We start from the raw sequence: 21,975 nt of genomic DNA on the forward strand, positions 1-21,975 counted from the left end.
TTTTTTTGATGCTTTTGAAACTCTTCGTAAGGAATTATCTAAATCTTTGAAAATTTCTAAGAAATTTAAAGAAGAGTTAAAATTGGCTAATCTTGAAAAAGAGGATTTGAGTGTGAGATTAGATGAGTCTAATAAAAAGAATGAATTTTTGAGAAATCAAATTTCCTCTCAAGATGAGAAGATGAAAAGCTTGGAATAAGAGTTAGTTGAATTTAAAGCTAAATTGAAAATTTGACTAGTACCAAGCCTGCTGTTGATAACAAAAGTGTTTCTGTTTCTCTTAAGCCTAAAACTGAGAAAGTTTATATCCCTCATTTCAAGAGGAATGATAAAGAAAAGGCTTATTTTGCTAAGGTAGACAAAGGTAAAAATTCTAATGTAGACGCTGAAGTTTCTAAATCTATGTCTAAACCTACTGTTAGAGAGCACATAAATATGTTTTTGTACCTACTTGGCACCTTTGTGGTGTTATTGGTCATATTAGACCAAATTGTTCTTTGTTGAGGCAAGAACCAAAGCCTGTGACCGGAAACCCCACTAGAATACTGATGTTCCTAAATTTGTTCCTGTCTGTCACTTTTGTGGTGTCTGTGGTCACATTCGTCCTAATTGTCATAAATTGAAATTTAAAAATTCTGTATGTTAATCTAGGATATGTGATGATATTTCTCCTGTCATAAGTCCATATAAATTGTTTCATATTATTTTGAAAAATTTGAGCTTGTTGGCTTGTGAAAAGAATTTGCAGGATTTTAGTCTTTCTCAGAAGATTGGTGTAATCCCTCAAATACACTCTGCTACACATAGATTTTCACCTACAAAGCTGAAGACTCATGCTATATGGGTGAGAAAAGATTCTCCAAGGTGAGTGTTGTTTACTTGTCCCGGATTTAATTCTTTCAATTGTTTGTGGACATGTCTTATTTTTGTTTTTTGTTGTTTGTTTTTTAGGTTTTTTTTTATTTAAAAAAAAATCCAAAAACATTGAAAAATTTTCAAAAAGACAAAAATATTTTATTTTGAGTCTTCAAAAAAAAAAAAAAAAAAAAACAAGAAGAAGAAAATGAAAAAGAAGATGTGAAAATGTACTGAAAAGAAACAAATAGAATGGAAAAATTACCCTTATGGGTCATTGGGCGTTGGAATCGGGGAGTGAGAAAATGGCCTGGGTTCTCCAAACCGATGGTGATGCTAGAAAAAAAGTAAAGGTAATTTTCAGAGGATATAAAAGGCTGGTCTCGTTGTCATTGGACCGATGATGCTCGGCAGTGACTGTGAGAACTCGCGCCGTAGGTGGGGGAAGAGCATTGTGGCAATGAGAAAATGGAAGAGGCAATTGTGGATGGAAGGGAGTTCGGGCATGAGAGACAGAGATTAATGTTTGATTTCTGGAATTAGATTTGAAAGGGACGAAGGAGAGAGTGAAAGAGTAAAAATGGTAGGGGTTCAAAAAATATCAGGGTTTTATTTTGGGAATTTTTTAAAAAAAAATTTTTGAAGCTGGGTTTCATTTTGGGAATTGAATTTGAAAGAGGGGGAGAGACAGAGATTAACAGTGGGTCAGGTTTGATTTATTTTTAGGGGGCAAGATTGTCTTTTTATTTGGGTTTGTGGAGTAACCTGATGTGGCTTATCTTGGACAATGTCAGCTATTTATTGGACAAGAAACACCAAAGGTGGTATCCCGGAAACACTATAGACTTTCTCGTACTATAGATATATAAGAGTTCTACTTTTAGTTTGTTTTGGAACTGCCGGCTTTATTTGGTCACGTGTCTTTGCTATTTACCCAATTCAAAACGTAAAACAACTCACGTGTCTAACGAAGACCATATAAATATAACAAGTAATTCGACATTTATTTTATTTTTTATCTGAAGAGCTCTCTCTGATACGGCGAATATAGATTCTCTCCGTAACAGTTTTCCCACAAACGTTGTATCGTCACTCAAGCGTGTATGTCCGTTCCAGGTATGTCACTAAATTTGTTGGTTATTCTAGGGTTTTTATTTGAACATGCTTTGTAGTGGTGGTGGCCTGGTGGGTTTTGCCTTCGTAGGTTTGCAATGTATAGATACTAAGAGCATCTCCAATGGCTTCTTTAAAGCCAAATTTAGAGTATCAATCCCTCCAAAACCCACTCCAACAGCTTTTCTATATCTATTTTTTAGAGTAGAGTTGCTATAGTGCTTCTTTATAAGTAGAGAATACTGTAACTTTTACTATTCATCCTTCAAATATTTTTTTTTATTATAATAATCAGGTATTGAATAAAAAAAATGTTGAAAGATGTGTAGTTGTTAAAAAAAGAATAAAGAATGAGTAAAGAAATAATATTTAAATGAGATAAAGAATGGGATAGAGAATCTGTTGGAAATTATATTTAAAAAAGTTGGTTGTTAAAGGTAAAAGTTACTGTTCATTCTTCAAACAGTACAAAAATTTGGAGAATCTGCTGCTGGAGATGCTCTAAGAATAAGAATAAGGATTATCTAATTATATTATGGTATTTTTGATATTTTTAAAGTCATAATTAACTTTCTAATTTTCATAGTATATAGAGATATTATAATAATCATAGCAAGTTGACATATTATTCCTTTTAGCTGTGTCTTAGGATTATAATCATACTGTAAGTCTGTAAAATTGTACTCTTAATTAAGTCATTAACATTGGATTAAAAAAAAAAAATGCAGAGATGGATTTTTCTGTTGATTGTGTCAAACCAAAAAAATATTGCTGGAGAGATTTGGAACTCCTAACCAACTCCTTTAGCAAAGAAAACTTTATTGGAAAGATAAATTTCGGGAAAGTCTATAGGGGAAAAACTCTGCAAGGTCAAGAAGTTACAGTCAAGATATGGTTTTACCCTGATGTTGAAAGAATTGCCAAACATTATGCTAATTATGGACTTACCAGACTGGAGGTATGTATATACATTACGCATGTTTCTTTCATTTATTATTTACTGCCGCTACTACATGTTATGTTTAAAAAAAGAACTACAGAAAATAAAATTGATTTGCTTCATCTTTGTTGTTATAGAGTGAATGCATTTTTCTGACACATCCAGATGTTGTAAATCACCCAAATTTGGTAAAATTGATTGGATATTGCTGTGAAGTTGAAGATCACCACGTTGGTGTTGTCTATGATCTTAGATCAAAGGATACTCTTATCAACATCACTGACAAAGGTAAGATCACCACTTTGGTGTTGTCTATGCATTATAATATATATATATATATATTAATCTTTGTGTATTGTGACATTTTAGCTGTTTGTTCATCGATTCATGCATTACATAACGTATGAACTTTAACCATTGATGCCCATTTCCATCGAAAAGACTAAACGAAAAGTGCTTTAATTGCATTTGCAGATGATTTAACTTGGAAGCAAAGAATGCAGGTGGCATCTGCGATTGCACGTGTGCTTGAGCATTTGCATTGTCAGAATCCCCCTTACCTACTTCACTTTGTTCACCCTGCTCTTATAATGCTTGATCAGGTCATCTTTGGTTTTCTTCCTGCTTTCAATAGACTCACTTTTGTTTTATGAGCAAAAGGATTCTAAAATTTGGTGTGATTTGATCTTCATTGTTTCACAGGATTTCAATCCAGTGACAAAACGTAAAACAACTCACGTGTCTAACGAAGACCATATAAATATAACAAGTAATTCGACATTTATTTTATTTTTTATCTGAAGAGCTCTCTCTGATACGGCGAATATAGATTCTCTCCGTAACAGTTTTCCCACAAACGTTGTATCGTCACTCAAGCGTGAATGTCCGTTCCAGGTATGTCACTAAATATGTTGGTTATCCTAGGGTTTTTATTTGAACATGCTTTGTAGTGGTGGTGGCCTGGTGGGTTTTGCCTTCGTAGGTTTGCAATGTATAGATACTAAGAATAAGAATAAGGATTATCTAATTATATTATGGTATTTTTGATATTTTTAAAGTCATAATTAACTTTCTAATTTTCATAGTATATAGAGATATTATAATAATCATAGCAAGTTGACATATTATTCCTTTTAGCTGTGTCTTAGGATTATAATCATACTGTAAGTCTGTAAAATTGTACTCTTAATTAAGTCATTAACATTGGATTAAAAAAAATATGCAGAGATGGATTTTTCTGTTGATTGTGTCAAACCAAAAAAATATTGCTGGAGAGATTTGGAACTCCTAACCAACTCCTTTAGCAAAGAAAACTTTATTGGAAAGATAAATTTCGGGAAAGTCTATAGGGGAAAAACTCTGCAAGGTCAAGAAGTTACAGTCAAGATATGGTTTTACCCTGATGTTAAAAGAATTGCCAAACATTATGCTAATTATGGACTTACCAGACTGGAGGTATGTATATACATTACGCACGTTTCTTTCATTTATTATTTACTGCCGCTACTACATGTTATGTTTAAAAGAAGAACTACACAAAATAAAATTGATTTGCTTCATCTTTGTTGTTATAGAGTGAATGCATTTTTCTGACACATCCAGATGTTGTAAATCACCCAAATTTGGTAAAATTGATTGGATATTGCTGTGAAGTTGAAGATCACCACGTTGGTGTTGTCTATGATCTTAGATCAAAGGATACTCTTATCAACATCACTGACAAAGGTAAGATCACCACTTTGGTGTTGTCTATGCATTATAATATATATATATATATATATTAATCTTTGTGTATTGTGACATTTTAGCTGTTTGTTCATCGATTCATGTATTACATAACGTATGAACTTTAACCATTGATGCCCATTTCCATCGAAAAGACTAAACGAAAAGTGCTTTAATTGCATTTGCAGATGATTTAACTTGGAAGCAAAGAATGCAGGTGGCATCTGCGATTGCACGTGTGCTTGAGCATTTGCATTGTCAGAATCCCCCTTACCTACTTCACTTTGTTCACCCTGCTCTTATAATGCTTGATCAGGTCATCTTTGGTTTTCTTCCTGCTTTCAATAGACTCACTTTTGTTTTATGAGCAAAAGGATTCTAAAATTTGGTGTGATTTGATCTTCATTGTTTCACAGGATTTCAATCCAGTGCTATTCGACTTTTTTATGCTAACTGGTGGAGCTCTTGGTGAAAAGCAGCATCTTCTGAACCAGGACGTCATGTTAATCTCAGATATTCCCTATTTAGATGACAGTTTTTTCAAGACAGGTATCTCCATTTGTGTATTAATGTATTTCAGTATTTAAAGTTGTGTGCATGTTGTTGTTGAGGCATTAATTCCTTGCATTCTGGTTGTGGACGTTTCTGTTTTGCTAGAATTTTTTACTTCTGCTATCTTGTGAATGGTCTTCCATTTGGTTTCTGTTGTAGTGGATCTAGTTATAATAAGTCTTGGTTAACCATCATAGATGTTGAACTTGATTGGCAAGTTTGCTTGGGTTCCTTGTTTACTAGGTGCCATGCTTTTAACTTGAAATAAATGACGCATTGTCTTATCTGGCTTGAGATGAATGAAGTTACAATATTCTGGCTTTGTGTGATGCTCATGTTGTGGTATGGTGCTATTAAAATTTTGGTGCAAGATGTATCCCCTCATTAGGTTTGATGCCTAAGAACCCTAGTTTATTCTGTTTTCCTTCACCTCTTTACTTCCTGTTTGCCGTTTTACAGCTTCAAGTTGTTATTAAGCAACTCTAATTGTTCTCTACCTATAAGCTCTTTCACTTTAACAGCTAAGCGCCAAAGTGAGATGCCCTGAGAATTTCTAGTATGAATTTCTCAATTTTCTAACACCTAATTACTACCAAAAAACAAGCTTTACCTCACTGACTATAACGTTTTAACCTAAATCCCTATAGCAGTATCAGCCTAACAGGTCCTTTTAATAAAGTTTTGGTGCTGAAACTGAAACACTAATGACTTCTTAGTTTATTAAGTTGATTAAGGATATGGAATGACAAATCTGTAATCTGTAACTAGTGTAAGAATAAGTGAAGGCATCAATATTGAGTTTCCTATTAAGTCCATATATCTTTGCGTCAACAATCAACATTAAGTCCATCTATCTTTGCAATTACTATTAATGAGCTCACTAAATTGATTCAAGAAAAAGTTTCTAGTTGTGCCTTCTGTAGATGATATAATTTTAGTAGATGAAACTAGACGTGGAGTTAATGCCAAGTTAGTAATTTGGTGAAGACACTTTAAGATTTTTTTTTTTGATAAGTAATAAAGATTTATTAATATAAAAAAAAGAGACACCCAAGTACACTGGGAGTATATAGGGGTGTACATATCAAATACAAAAATTATATAAATCAAGTAAATCCAAAATTGAAGAAAAAGGTTGGTTTCTCCACATTGAGAACCAGTCCAATAACTTTCTCAAAAAAGAAAAAGAACCAATCCAATATGGTTCTAAAAAATAAAAGCTTGAGATCAGGCATAGAACACTCATTATCTTCAAACACCTACTATTTCTTTCCTTCCAAATACACCACATCAAACAATGAAGAATAACAATCCATATATATCCATTACAATGGCGACCAAATCGACCTTGCCAGCAAGCAAGAAGCTCAGCAACAAACATTGGCATAACCCAACAAACTCCAAATAAAACAAAAACCATATCCCACAACTCCAAAGCAACCGGACAATGAAGGAATAAATGATCAACAGTTTCACTGTTACACTTGCACATATCACACCAAAATGCATACCTTTCTTTTCCTTAAATTGTCAATTGTCAAATATTTTTCCCAGGCAACAGTTCATACAAAGAAAGCCACTCTAGAAGGAATCTTCTACTTCCAAATGCTCTTCCAAGGGAAAAACTATACACTATGGCTAGCTAGAAGATGGTAATAAGCACTAACCATAAACCCCTTACTCTTAAGATCTAAATGCTCTTAGTTAAGTAAGACAAAGCTAAAACATAGTAAGTGGAGTTTAAGCGCAAAGTGGATGTAGTGGAGGAGTGTATTAAGACTATTCTATGATCTTGAATACCTATTAAGTTAAATGGAAAATTTTCTAAGGCTACAATGAGACCAATTAGTGTCTATGTGTCTGAATGTTCAGCTGTTATGAAGCAAGAAATTGATAAAATGTGTGTAGCTGAAATGAGAATGTTTATAAGTGAAAATATAAGGAAAGATAGGATTTAAAATGAGGAAATTTGTTTAAAGATAGGGATAGCCCCTATTGATGAAAGGATGGGGTAGAGTCATATGAGATGCTTTGATATTATTTAGAGGAGAGCAATCAATGCCCCAAAGAGAAAGAGAGAGTTGATTCAAGTTGAGGAAATGCAAAAAAGAATAGGAAGACCATAAATAACGTTAATGGAAGTAGTAAAAAGAGACATGTCAATTATGGAAGTAACATAGAGTATCACTTTAGGATATAACAAAATAGCAAAAAGGAATACATGTGGTCTGTTAAATTAACAATTTTCACCAAAGCTTAAGCTATTAGGTGTCACTTACCCAAGATTCTAATACTCCCCCATCACATGTGGGCCTAAACTTCCCCTTAATAAGTGGGGGCCCAACACGTGAGAATTTAACATTTTAAATGAAAAGTAGGGTGAAGTCAGGGATCAAACTCAGGGTCTCTTGCTCTAATATTATGTTAAACTACCAATTGTCCCAAAAGCTTAAACTATTAGAAAATAGTGAATTTAATCACTTAACCATAATTTTAACATGGTCAACTTTGATTTTTTTTGTTGATGGTCCATAACTGATCCCAAAATTGTTGGACTAAGACTTGGTTGTTAATGTTGAATAGATGTAATTAATTTCAATGAAATAGAAGCTAAACATACCTAAGCATCACATCTAGGTTCCTTGGCATCACACGTTATGCGATTCTCAAGAGCAAAATTTGTTGATTCTTCATAAACTTATTATTATTTATGGATTTATTGGCACGGTTTTTTTATTTATTTTTTTTTAAATCTCTCTTTATTTATTTGGTCTCTTGGGTGATACCCATTTCAATGTGAGATATGTTGTTAGTAAGGAAAGAGGGGTTGCCTGGTGAGAAAGGATTTGGGATGATGTAGCATGTTCTGTTGTGTCTTATGTGATGCATTGGGAGAGAGCGGAACGTTATGTGTTTCAAATGAGCTGATTTCAGTGTGGTTAAGTTGAAATACCAGTTTCTGAAGACTTTGTTTGAGTGTCTGTTACTTACATGTTTTCTGCAGAAGGATTTCTAGTTTTTCTGGTTTCCTTGAACTTTCATTAGTTTCTGTATATCTTTAATTTTATTTTTATTCTAGTTCTTCATGTTTTGCGTTGCTGCTTGTATACAGCCACTGTACTTGGGCAGTGCACTTCTTATTTTTGATTTTTAATGAATTTATTTATTTGTGGGTGGCTAACCTCTATAGCTAGTAGAACTTGGACCTCTTGAAACCATAATAAGATTTGGACTCTTGGGTTATTACTACTAGGCCTAAACTAGAATTAAATTCATACAAAACCACAATAAGACCCAATGGACAATTAGTAAAGTCTATGTCCAGAAGCCAGAAATTTATAGAATTGTCCCCGACACTTGAGAATAAATTAAAACCATGTGAATCTGACCAAGACTAATTAAAGCCTAAAGAGTAAAGACTTGATAATTAATTGTAGTTATTTTAGTCATAACTACTGCATTTGATCCAATTGCATTTAGTGTATCGTTTCCCCCAGGAGTTGTAAGGGCACTTGCAGGTCATTTGGAGCACATATGTGCGCAGTAGTAGATTGCTTTTATCAGCATTGTTAAGAGCTTCTTAATTTGTGTCCATTTTGATTTTCACATTTTTACAAGTTGTTTTAGGCATAATTGAGAGTTAGAATCATAATGCCATTTTTATATGGCCAAACCAAAAGGGTGGCTTGAATTTGTTGTGAATGATGGTTGAGCTCCAGTTTTGATGTATTGCAGTGGTCTGAACTTAGGATAGAGCCACAACTCTACATTGTGTGTGTATATGTTCACTGTGAAATGATTGTCAAACTAACTTTCCTTAGTGTTAATGCCCAAAGCAAATTGCCCCTGCCTTGTTTTTGGCAGTAGTACCATATAGCTGCTTAAGTCGAAAGTGTTTTCAGTCCAATAAACACTGGTTGAGGGTTAGGTTGTGGTTTCAATACCTACTGGGTGCTTATATAACTGAGAAATACAAATAAATAATAAGAGGTCAAAAAACAATTTTGGGTAATGTGCATAAGTGCTTAAAGTTGCCACCCTCCCTAAAGTTCAAATAAATGGGCATTTAAGTTGCTAAGCTGCAAAAATTTCTTCACCTAAGTGGCTAAGTCTTTCAGTTCTGTTTCTCTGTGAAACCCTATAATTCATTTTAATCAAGAAGTATAATTTGTTAGAAGTTGCAGCCTTTCTTTCGTATTTTTTTTATTTTTATTTGTATTTATTTCGGAGTTGTTGCTGCTAACCATCACTACAAGAGAAGCAGAAAAAGAAGGGGGGAAGCTATTGTGAACCTTATATAAGATTTTAGAGAACTCACAACCTTCAGGCATTGCCTCTTTTAGTTGTGTTGATATTTGGAAGAAATATGCATTATTCCTGGTCACTATAATCTAACAGAATCTGTGCACATGACAATGTTGATTATAATCTGAATACACATGCAAAACCTCCTAGGCTTTCCTCCTTGATATTGTCCCTGTTTGTTGTTTAATTAACCTAGACTGCTTAAATGCTTCTGCCTGTTATGTTTTACAGTAGCATAATAGCATGGACCCATCAGTCTTTTGGCATTCCGATTGTACTACCCCACCCCGGGGCTCTTTTAATTTATGATAGTACTTACAAAAAAAATTTGTAACAGGAGATTGGGGGCCGAGATCAGATCAGTTTTCATTTGCTATTGTACTTCTTGAACTCATATGTAAACATGCCTTCGGTGGGGAGAAGTGGAAATATGATGATCAACTACCTGAGTTATGGGCTTGGAAAATATACAAGTATTCTGGCTTCCAACCAGTTGACTGTCCACTTGTGCATGAGAGCCTGAAGAGAGAACCTGGATTTCATGCTTTTGATGGAGTAGCAATTACAAAGTTGATATTTCGTTGCGTGGTCTATAATAAGATACGCCCCACGATGTCACAAATTGTTCAGTTCATGGAGGGTTTACATCTTTTCACTGGGGGTTTTGGTGGAATAGTGGAAGGTTTATTAGATGAATGGGATACTGAAGAATCTTCTTCAGTCAAGAAAAAAAGAGGATGTTTTCATTTCCCTTGTTTGGTTAGGAAGAAGAAGTAAAGAGAAAATAAATGTTTGTGGACCCATGAAGGATTTCTCTTTCATCTAGTAAACCAAACACGGAGTTGTTTGTAGGTGTGAATTATCACTATGGAAGTTTATTCTTTATAATGCCCCTTATTTTATTTACCCGTATCTTATTTATTATGTATCTTTACAATAATTCATTGATTTATTTTTAACCTTATAACTCTAAGAATAATTGATTGTTTACAAACTGTAATGCCATCATTAAGCAGTAATCAAGGAAAAAAAATCACAATTTTTATCTCTTACATGGTAGATGTATTACTCTAATTCCTTTATTAATATTAAAATGTTTAAAACAGTAGTGAGAAATTACTTCATTGTAGTAAAGATTTTTTTTTTTTTTTTTTTTTTTGTTGTGAAATTACCTCATTGCAGTTAAGTTAATTACTACATTTTTTACTTACGAATTACTCCTAATTTAATTAACTTATTCTTATTACTAAATTATAAGAAATGAGGCCTTCTAAAAAAACCACATAGGTCTCATTAAAAAAAAAAAAAAACTATCCTAAGTTCTAAAAAAATACCACATACTTTTTTTTTTTTTTAAATGTTATATGGGGTATTTTATTTTTTAAGTACTTGGGAGGAAAAAGATACAAAGTTGCAATCCAATGTTAAAAAAAAAATTAAAAAAAAACTAAAAAATTAAAAAAAAATCTCAATTTCTATCAAAAAGAAAAAAACTACCCCACCTTCTAAAAAAATTTACCCTCATTTCCTATTAAAAAAAAAAAAAAACTATTCCAAGTTGGACAAGGACTCTCTCCAAACTAGTTTGGAGAGAAATCCTTCAAACCTCTCTTATATTATGTCTATATTATGTTATTAGACATGAATTTTGAAATATAACTATTGGATTACAAATTTTTTTTATATTCTTAACGTACATGTTAAACTTAATTCAAATCAGATGTTATTTACTATTTAATCGATAAACTTATTTTTCATATATAATTTTATACCACAAAAACTTGTAAACATGTGATTGATGACATTGTTATTGACTTTTTATTTTCTTAAAATTTTGCAAGTATGGAAGATATAATAAAAACATGCAATCAAACGGTACGGCTTTTTTTTTTTTTTTTTTTCACATGTAGTTAAAAAAAAAAAAGTTTGAAAGATTTTTCTCCGAACTAGTTTGGAGAGAAACTTTTTCCATCTAATATCTAGTAGAGAGTTTTTACCTTATATGTTTTTCACTTTATTTATTTATTTGTTTGTTTGTTTTTATTTTTTTTTATCTTATTTATTATGTATCTTACAATAATTCATCGATTTATTTCTAACCTTATAACTCCAAGAATAATTGATTGTTAACAAACAGTAATGCCATCATTAAACACTCATCAAGGAAAAAAAAAATCACAATTTTTATCTTTTACACTATAGATGTATTACTTTAATTTCTTTATTTGTGTAGTTTCCTCTACTGTCAAAGAGCGCCCAGTTGCAGAAGTTGGTTACTACCACTAACGAAGAGAACACATATGAATGGTGTGTTTGAATATCGCTTATTTGCTGAAAATTGAAAACTTATTGCAGAAAACATTATAGCAAAATAATTTTTAAAAGTGTGAATAGTGCCGTGAAACCCAAAAATGCATTAATATGCAAAAATATGCGTTTTTGGCTGGGTTGTAAACAGTGCTGTGGGACCCAGCCAAAAACACAAACGCTGGAAATGCATACTGGCTGCTACGCAAACGCACATGAAGTTCACATTTCTGACGTTCCTGGTGGTGCTGCCCAGCCTTTGAGATATGTGTGAAGTTTTGTTATGGCATGACTGTTACCCTCAGTGCTTACATTGTTGTTGCAGCTCGATGTGCAGCTGAGTACCTAGAAATGCATGTGTCCATTGAGAAAGGGAACCTCATTTAAAAGATTGATGTATTTCTTACTTCTAGCATTTTTCGCAGCTGGAAAGATTCAATCATTGTTCTTCAGACTACAAAGACTTTCTTACCATTATCTGAGGATTTGAAGGTGGTTAGCAATTGCATTGATTCTGGAGCTATCAAGGCCTGTGTTGATGTTTCCAAGGTTGACTGGTCCTATGCCTATAACCGAAAGAAGCTTCCAGAGGAAAATGGGAATGATCCAAACTAGAATGGCGTTAGAAACCGTCTAGTGCCTAAGGACTGTGGGTTGAGGATTTGTGTGAACTAGAAATTGATCTTTATAAGCGTCTTCTAATGATTATTAAAAAAAAAAATTAGTTTCTAATGATGTGATTGGAGCAGCCTTAAAAGCGTATTCTTACAGAAGGTTGCCAGGTTTCAGCAAGGGTCTGATTTAGTCTGGAGATATGATAAAGCATGAGTCAATAGTGGATGCAATTTTGCGGCTATTGCCTGCAGAGAAAGGCTGTGTCTCTTGTAGCTTCCTGCTAAAATTGTTGAAAGCCTCCATTTTGATGGATTCAGGAGAGATGACTAAGGATGAGCAATTAAGGAGAATAGGACAGCAATTGTAGGAGGCTTCCGTAAATGATCTTTTGATACGGGCACCAGAAGAGGAAACAACAATGTATGATGTTAGTACAGTATTGAAAATAGTACAAGATTTCCTAATGGAAGATCAGAATGATGAGATTGAATCATTAGAAGATAGCCATGAACTTTAGGAAATAAGGTGATGAAGTTTGAAAATCAGTAGGCTGAATGTTCTGAGCTTCAACAGTGGTTTAGTGACCCGAAAGAAAAAAAGAACTTATCAAAGGTGACAGGGGTAAACCGGCCAAGGACCCTTCGACAGTTAAGTTAGTTTTCTCTCTAGGATCCAAGCAATGAGAGTGGATGAATAGTGAAAATGTACCCTAGGCCGATGGGGTTAAGTCCCTTTTATAAAGAGTTTTTAGTGAGTCTACTTGTTTGGATCCACTACCAGCATGGGAGATGTGTGGTGTTAGTGGAGAGAATGGAGCAAATTTTGGGGAATTCACCCCACATCTCGGAAGAGTAGAATGTGGTCCGATTATTTGGTGTTTGTAGAAAATCCTCTGAAATTGGCAAAGTGTTGGATGGTCGTCCATACATTTCCAGGATGTGGACAAGTAATATCATTCTGGATGATCTTCCTTTCTTTGGATGGCACATCTTCATTCTTTATGATGCTCTCTTCTTGACCTTTTATTCTGTGGATTACTCTGGACCACGACCATCATGGACGAATGAGATTGGTTCAGATCACCATTAGTTGCGCCCTTGTTCATGGGTCGTCCATATTTCTATATATAATTTTTTTTTTCACATGGCATTTTGTCATTCGTTGATGACTTTTACCATGTGGCATTCGGGGACTCACTGGGATTAAATGGCATGCATACCACTACGTGGCTTGGTCATAACGGTCTAGTTGTCATGTCGCTTCATTCTTTGTGAGAGTCCACGCGTTGTCATTTGGTTAGTCCATGTCGTTTCATTGTCCCACCCTGTTGCCTATAAATAGGCCAATACCTCTTTTACCCTTTCACTTTCTCATATTTTCTCTTCTGACATTCTTGTCTCTGCTCATCCTTCATGCCTCATTTAGCAATCCTCTTTCATCCTTAGTCCTCTTCGTATAGCATTAGGTATCCCCTTTTCTTTGTCTATATGTTTTCTCTTATGCATTCATTTATAAATGGTTGAGATAGTAGTGTCTTCGTCTAGCGATAGGGATGATAGGAAGATAGACGAGTATCACAATGAGAGCAATAGTAATGGAGATAGTAGTAGTGAGAGTAGTATCGAGAGTAGTTCTTTAGATGAAGTGTATTTGTTTGGGACCCCTGGGATTCTTTTAGAGGTTTTTCAGAAAGAGATGAGGAGAATGGCAGCTTCAAGATTGTCTGTTGGCCTATGTACCACTCCTCCAACACCCATTCCTTCCCCTATTCAATCAAAAGATGATGCTATGGTCTGTTGTGCTTTGAATATAATGTCTTCAACAGACGTAGAAAAATTATACAAACTCAGGGTTGAATATCAAATCCTTGACAATATCCACACTCATCTTCTAGCTACTGGGGAATGGTGTTGTACTCCTAACTCCCTAAGGTTGGGTATATATGAGGCTTACATGTTAGAAGTACTTGCTTGCAAAGAAGGATGCTAAACCAAGATTGCTTCGATGGATTTTGCTTCTACAAGAATTCGATTTGGAGATTAAGGACAAGAAAGGTACTGAAAATTTGGTGGCGGATCACTTGTCTCGAATGGAGCTTAAAGGTATGGATGATGAGCAACAAGTTCAAATAAAAGAAGCATTCCTGGATGAGCGTTTGATGGCTATACAAGTTGTTCCATGGTACGCCAACATAGTCAATTACTTGGTATCGCGAATTCTACCTCCCAGGATGACATATCAACAAAAGAAGAAGTTCTTCTCTGACTTGAAATATTATTTTTGGGAAGAACCATTTTTATACCGGCACTGTACAGACCAGATAATTAGAAGATGTGTGCCCGAGGAGGAGATGGAGAACATACTCAGACATTGTCATTCATTGGAAGTTGGCGGCCACTTTGGTGGTGCAAAAACAGCGGCAAAAATTCTACAATCCGGGTTTTATTGGCAATCTATTTTTAAAGATGCATTTAAATTTGTTAATTTGTGTGATCATTATCAAAGAGTTGGAAATATTTCTAGAAAACATGAGATGCCTTTAAACAATATTTTAGTTATTGAATTATTTGATGTTTGGGGTATAGATTTCATGGGTCCTTTTCCATCCTCATATTCTAACAAATTTATTTTGGTGGTTGTAGATCATGTCTCCAAATGGGTGGAAGCAGTCGCCTTGCCAACTAATGATGCGAGAGTCATTGTGAATTTTCTACGAAAGAATATCTTCTCCCGATTCGACACTCCAAGGGCAAAAATCAGTGATGGTGGAAAGCATTTTTGCAATCGCCAATTTGAAGCACTACTAACTAAGTATGGAGTTACACATCATGTGGCAATACCATACCATCCTCAAACGAGTGGACAAGTCGAGGTATCTAATCGAGAGCTGAAGCGTATATTGGAAAAGACCGTGAATATCTCTCGTACAGACTGGGCGAGAAAGTTAGATGATGCTTTATGGGCCTATAGAACAACATTCAAAACACCGATCGGAATGTCACCATACCGGCTCATTTATGGAAAAGCATGCCATCTATCGGTGAAGCTAGAACACAGAGCTTATTGGGTGACAAGGATATTGAACTTTGATCTGCAAGCAGCTAGCGAGAAGAGAATATTGCAAATCAATGAGATAGATGAGTTCCGCAATGATGCTTATGAGAATGCTCGAATTTACAAAGATAAAACTAAGAGATGGCATGATAAGCATATTCTAAGTAGGGAATTCGAAGTTGGGCAAAAAGTTCTATAATTTAACTCCAAACTTCGACTCTTTCCAGGAAAGCTGCGCTCTCGGTGGTCAGGACCGTTTGTGGTAACCCAAGTTTTTCCCTATAGGGCGGTTGAAGCCCATCATGAACAAAAAGGGACATTTAAAGTAAATGGGTAGAGATTAAAACCCTATATGGATGGAGACTTTAACTCAGAAAAATGCTCCATCAATCTCATCAGTAAAAAAAGATGAGAGAATAGCGTCTAGCTACAGACGTTAAATAAAGCGCTTTTGGGAGGCAACCCAAGTTATTTATTTATTTATTTATTTTTATGTTTTTATTTGTTTATTTATTTATCTATTTTTCTCTCTCTTTATCTTATTGTTTTTCTTTCATTTTGTAGGAATAAAGAGACCAATGAAATCTTCAATGGGTACAAGGCTGCACCTCAAGGAAAAATATTCAATTAAAAATCAGGGGAGCATCTCTTTTCCTTTCTCATTCTTTTATTTAGTTTTTCTTCCTTTTTTTTCCCATTGAGGACAATGTGAAATTTAAGTTTGGGGTAAGGGAATTTATTTTATTTATTAAAAAAAAAAAAATTTCTTTTGCCTAGCTTGAGGTTTGTGTTTTAAGTTCATTATACCACTCTTGCTTAAAGAATTTCATTGCTTTCATGCTCAATTCATTGCATATGCACATAGCCACTCAGACACAACTTGTTGTTGAAGGATAAAAATGATTAGAAAATCTTGATGATAACAATGTGGAGACTATAACCCTTCTGAGTTTTGAGCCAATCATTATTTTTGGAGGGTTATTTATTTTTTCTAATCTTAAAGTTCATTTGGAAGTGCGTAACATATTTCCCGTGTTGTAGTCTCATTGTTCTTTCTTTTGGCCAAGAAAAAATGATTTTATGCCACACTTGAACCTTTTGAAGTCATTGATGTTGACTGAACTATACTAGTTTTTGAGAGATGAGATTAGGCCATTTTTGTCTATTTTGAGCCATATATGTGTTTTTTTTTTTTTGGATACATTATCGCTAGTCACCCCATTGAGCCTTTTAATTAGCCTTTCTTTCTTAAATCCCTTGTCCATAGTGTTTCAAGATCGAATTTGATCAGTTTGTTTCAATGTGGTGGTTTGTGCGAGAATTCAAAGAAGAAAAAAATTGTACAGAGTTCCATTTATTCCAATGTTTTGAGTTGCTTAGTAACTAGGGGTATTCATTACCAATGTTTACTCTTACGTCAAACTGTAACTTGAAATATGAGTATACAAAAGCATTTCAAGTTTGTGACTTGTTGAGTAACTGGGTGCATCCATCACAAATGCCTGCATTCACGTCAAAAGATAAGTGATGACTTGAAGTAAGTAAAAAAAAAAAAAGGGAAAAGTGTCAAAAATAAGTAAATAAAAAGGGTTCTCATCAAATTTTGAGAAGTGAAATGTAAAGGAGTATTGCTTTGAAGAAGAAGAGTTGAAAAAAAAATGTTGAATGGAAATTCCAAAAAGAGTTGACATTCCGACAAATCTTGAAAATACTTCTTATATTTACCTTTACCCATTTTTATTTCATACCTTTTACTTTTACCCTACATTACGTCCTAATAAAGTCCTTATTTGATCTTGAAGATTGTGAAGTTCAGATATTGATATGACTGAATAAAAAGTGTGGTGTAAATTCTTTTTTGGCGTCTTTTCATGAGACTACTTGTTCTTTCTTGATTAAGTGTTTTTCATGTAATTTATATGTGAGATTTTTATTTTTTTTACATTATTCCACTCACATATATTGCTGAGAGTGTTACACCCCATTTCAAAGTGATTTCATTTGTTGAGTGATAACACTGGAAAGGTTTGAGTTGAAGCATACTTTTAAATAGAAATTTAAGTCAAGTTTATTCTAAAACTAAGAGTATATTTGGGTTGGCTACCACTTTTCACTCATAATGAGTTTTGATGGCATGAGAAATTTCTTTAGCATTTGTAGTGTTTTTAAACTTGAACTAATCCTCTTTGTAAAAGGCAATTGAAAAAAAAAAAAATATTTGTTTTGTTTATTTTAGTATTCATTCTCAGAATTTTGTGGGTATATTCCCTGCAAACCCTCACGAGACTACAACTCGTCCACTAGTGTAAGCTAAGGGTTTAAAGGCTTGTTGCATACGCTAAATGCAATCGAAATTTCCAGCGAAAGTGGATCAGTTAGGATATTTTCTTTGTTTTGTTTTACTCTTTATCTGTTTTACTCGAGGTCTAGCAAAAATGTAGGTTTTGGGGTATTTGATGTGCATGAAATATATATAATAAAGTACTCACATATCTACATATTTAGCTTTATTTTTATGTTATTTTATTATTGATTATATAATATATTTGTGTTGTAGGTAACAAGGGCTTTACATGCAAAGTGGGGCTAGGCCAATTAAATTCAAGTCCAATTGGAGCAAGAAATCAAAGGAAATTTGAACCAAATCCAAGTCCAATTCGGATTAGGATTCTAGCCTGCACATCAGTTAGTATTTTTGGCATAACTTTTGGCTTAGATATCCAATCGAGATGATTTAAGTTGGGCTGGAAAGTTAACTTAAAGGGCTACAACTTTGTAGTTTATCAAAAGTCCGAATTATGAATTTAAATGGGCCAAAATTATCGGTTAAATGAAGCCTAAAAATATGGAATTTTCTCTAAACAGGAATTCAAATTGTAATAGGATTCCTTGACCTATTTAAAGGCTCTTTAGGGTAAAAAGAAGAAGAGAAACCTGAGAGGAAAAGGAGGGGGCCGCATTGAAGAATATTTTTTGGGAGTCTTTCTGAGGAGGAGGATTTGAGGACAAAGGCGAAAGCTTCATGTTGATCAACCAATTCGGATGAAAGACATAAGTTTTATTTGTTTTCTTTTCAATTTTATTATGAACTAAATTTTATTTTCTAGAACATTGATGTAGTTTAGCAATGAACACACAATTTATTTTCTGAGTTATTTTATTTTTAATATTTCCATGATTGAGTGTTTAATTCTTATTCTTAATGCTTACTATTTTTTACAAATTATAGTTTGATCAATTAAATTACAATGAGACCGAAAGGTGATTTGTTATTTTAGTTCTAGAATTAAACATCATTAGTTGAGCGAAAGTAGAGATGTTTTACCGCGATTAGTGTGATTTTTCAGAAAATTCAAAGTACTTAATGAGTCTCCAATTAATTAAATTCACATAGAGATATGGAATTGTTAGTTGAAGATATTTTTGATATTATTCGAGAGAAAATATTGAATACTTAAGGAATTTTTAGTCATCAACGGGAGATTATTAGAATTTAATAATTAGGAAGGATAAATTGTGTGGGATTTGTTAGATGAAATCAATCGCTCTAGATCCACTCTTATCATATTTTTACACTGTTAGATTTTTAGGCTTTGTTAATTCTTTTTATTCGTAAATTTATTTTTATTAAATAGTTTAATTTAATTCAGATAGTAGAACATTTCATTTATTTCGATTTTTCCAAATAGTAATTAATTTAGTGAATTTTGGTACTCAATAACATAGTTAATCCTTGTGGGTTCGACATTCGTTTTCTAAAAACACTTTACTACTTGTTACGATTTTGTGCGCTTGCAGATTATTTTACGCGAACAAGTTTTTAGCGCCGTTGCCTGGGACTAGCAAAAATGTAAGTTTGGGGGTATTTGATGTGCATGAAATATATACAATAAAGTACTCACATATCTACATATTTAGTTTTATTTTTATGTTATCTTGTTAGTGATTATATAATATCTTTGTGTTACAGGTAACAAGGGCTTTACATGCAAAGTTGGGCTAGGCCAATTAAATTCAAGTCCAATTAGAGCAAGAAATCAAAGGAAATTTACACCAAATCCAAGTCCAATTTGGATTAGGATTCTAGCCTGCACATTAGTTAGTATTTTTGGCATAAATTTCGGCTCAGATATCAAATCGAGATGATTCAAGTTGGGCTGGAAAGTTAACTTAAAGGAATACAACTTTACAGTTTACCAAAAGTCTGAATTATGAATTTAAATGGGCCAAAATTGTCGGTTAAATGAAGCCTAAACATCTGGGATTTTCTCCAAACGGGAATTCAACTTGTAATAGGATTCCTTGACCTATTTAAAGGCTCTTTAAGGTAAAAAGAAGAAGAGAAACCTGAGAGGAAAAGGAGGGGGCCGCATTGAAGAATAATTTTTGGGAGTCTTTCTAAGGAGGAGGATTTGAGGATAAAGACGAGAGCTTCATATTGATCAACCAATTCAGATGAAAGACATAAGTTTTATTTGTTTTCTTTTCAATTTTATTATGAACTAAATTTTATTTTCTAGAACATTGATGTAGTCTAGCAATGAACACACAATTTATTTTCCGAGTTATTTTATTTTTAATATTTCTATGATTGAGTGTTTAACTCTTATTCTTAATGCTTACTATTTTTTACAAATTATAGTTTGATCAATTGAATTACAATGAGACCAAGAGGTGATTTGTTATTTTAGTTCTAGAATTAAACACCATTAGTTGAGCGAAAGTAGAGATGCTTTACCGCGATTAGTGTGATTTTTCAGAAAATTCAAAGTACTTAATGAGTCTCCAATTAATTAAATTCACATAGAGATATGGAATTGTTAGTTGAATATATTTTTGATATTATTCGAGAGAAAATATTGAATACTTAAGGAATTTTAATCATTAACGGGAGATTATTAGAATTTAATAATTAGGAAGGATAAATTGTGTGAGATTTGTTAGGTGAAATCAATCGCTTTAAATCCATTCTTATCATATTTTTACACTGTTAGTTTTTTACGCTTTGTTAATTCTTTTTATTCGTAGATTTATTTTTATTAAATAGTTTAATTTAATTCAGATAGTAGAACATTTCATTTATTTTCGATTTTTCCAAATAGTAATTAATTTAGTGAATTTCGGTACTCAATAACATAGTTAATCCTTATGGGTTCGACATTCGTTTTCTAAAAACACTTTACTACTTGTTACGATCCTGTGCGTTTGCAGATTATTTTACGCGAACACTTAACATTGATACTTTCATGTCAATAAGATATTGTTTACTATTCGATCTATAAACTCATCTTTTATGCATTATTTAAACAACAAAAACTTGAATTTAAATAATTGATTAATGACATGACTATTAATCTTTGATCACTTTGAAAATTTGCAAGTATAGAGAATATATAATAATAATGTAATTCAACTATAAAATTATCAAAATTCACATCAAATTAAGAAATATTAGGTGGTATAATGGTGCTTAAAGCTACACCAAGTATAACTTGAACTATGATTCTAAAAAAAAAAAAAATATATATATATATATATATAATATGATTCTCAAAAAAAAAAAAAAAAATATATATATATATATATATATATAACTTGAACTCAACTCAAAATATTTGGTTTTTGGATTAAGTACTTTAACCCCATAATATGAATAATTTTAATAAAATATAAAAATGGACACCAAGATTTTTGTATTCTTATTATATATAAAGATTACCAAAAAAAAAAAAAAAATTCATTTTCAATTATCAACTAGCAATCTCAACCCTATCGTTGACATTGTTTACTCAAAAAGTTCAACTAATTATGTGGAAGGAAATGTTTTTTTTTTTTTTTAAATTGCGTGAAAGGCTAAATCATTTTTTTTTTTTTTATCAATTGAATGATACGGAAGCAAATTATATCCATTTACAATATTTATATAAATCACACAAGTGAAGCAGGTTTTGATAAGATGACAATGCAAATCCAACTAATGTCCCTCGTAGCATGCTTGTCAGTCTAAGCAAAGCATTCAAGCTTAAGCAAACGCATAATACTAATATATATATATATATATTTACATGAAAGAGATAAACTAGCCTTACGGTGAGCAAGACAAGAAATGACTAAATCCAACCAACCAAGTTCTAGATATATATACACATAAAAAAAAAAGATATATATACACATATTATTTCAAATTATTAGTTCTCTATTTTATTTTGAATTGTTCAAAACTGAAGTCTTATTTTCAAAATTAATAAATAAAACTTGTGTCTTATCCTTTATTTATTTATAATAATTATTATTTTGTGGAGAAAAAACCATTTATTAAAAAAAAAAAAACTCAATCCCAATATTTCTTTACGATTTAAATTAAAGTAGGTAGTTTTAGAAAATTTTAATGGATAGAAAATGCATCAAGCGATATTGTCTTAAAAAAAAAAGGATTTTATAAACAATATATAGGGGGAGAGAGAGAGAGAGAGAGAGAGAGAGAGAGAAAGTATTAGCGTACAGTAGAC

General features: G+C 32.8%; 2 protein-coding genes and 1 pseudogene across 2 annotated transcripts; all 3 read left to right on the plus strand.

Moving 5' to 3' along the window:
- The first annotated feature begins 1,752 nt into the window (after positions 1 to 1,752).
- LOC111990845 (probable serine/threonine-protein kinase PBL21) lies at positions 1,753 to 3,709 on the plus strand. Its single transcript, XM_065777170.1, has 5 exons — positions 1,753 to 1,971; positions 2,697 to 2,926; positions 3,046 to 3,196; positions 3,383 to 3,510; positions 3,611 to 3,709. The coding sequence occupies exons 1-5, from the start codon at positions 1,959 to 1,961 to the stop codon at positions 3,707 to 3,709; spliced, it is 621 nt and encodes a 206-aa protein (XP_065633242.1). The 5' UTR covers positions 1,753 to 1,958.
- Positions 3,677 to 10,396, plus strand: LOC112024072 (receptor-like kinase LIP2). Its single transcript, XM_024056713.2, has 6 exons — positions 3,677 to 3,802; positions 4,134 to 4,363; positions 4,483 to 4,633; positions 4,822 to 4,949; positions 5,050 to 5,182; positions 9,828 to 10,396. Exons 1-6 carry the CDS (start codon positions 3,790 to 3,792, stop codon positions 10,265 to 10,267), a joined length of 1,095 nt encoding a protein of 364 aa, XP_023912481.2. The 5' UTR covers positions 3,677 to 3,789; the 3' UTR covers positions 10,268 to 10,396.
- Positions 10,397 to 11,332: 936 nt separating this feature from the next.
- LOC112024079 (BTB/POZ domain-containing protein NPY2-like) lies at positions 11,333 to 12,929 on the plus strand (annotated as a pseudogene).
- Positions 12,930 to 21,975: the final 9,046 nt, after the last annotated feature.

This window comes from Quercus suber, unplaced genomic scaffold, assembly GCF_002906115.3.
Source record: "Quercus suber isolate HL8 unplaced genomic scaffold, Cork oak 2.0 scaffold_150, whole genome shotgun sequence".
Taxonomy (NCBI): Eukaryota; Viridiplantae; Streptophyta; class Magnoliopsida; order Fagales; family Fagaceae; genus Quercus; species Quercus suber.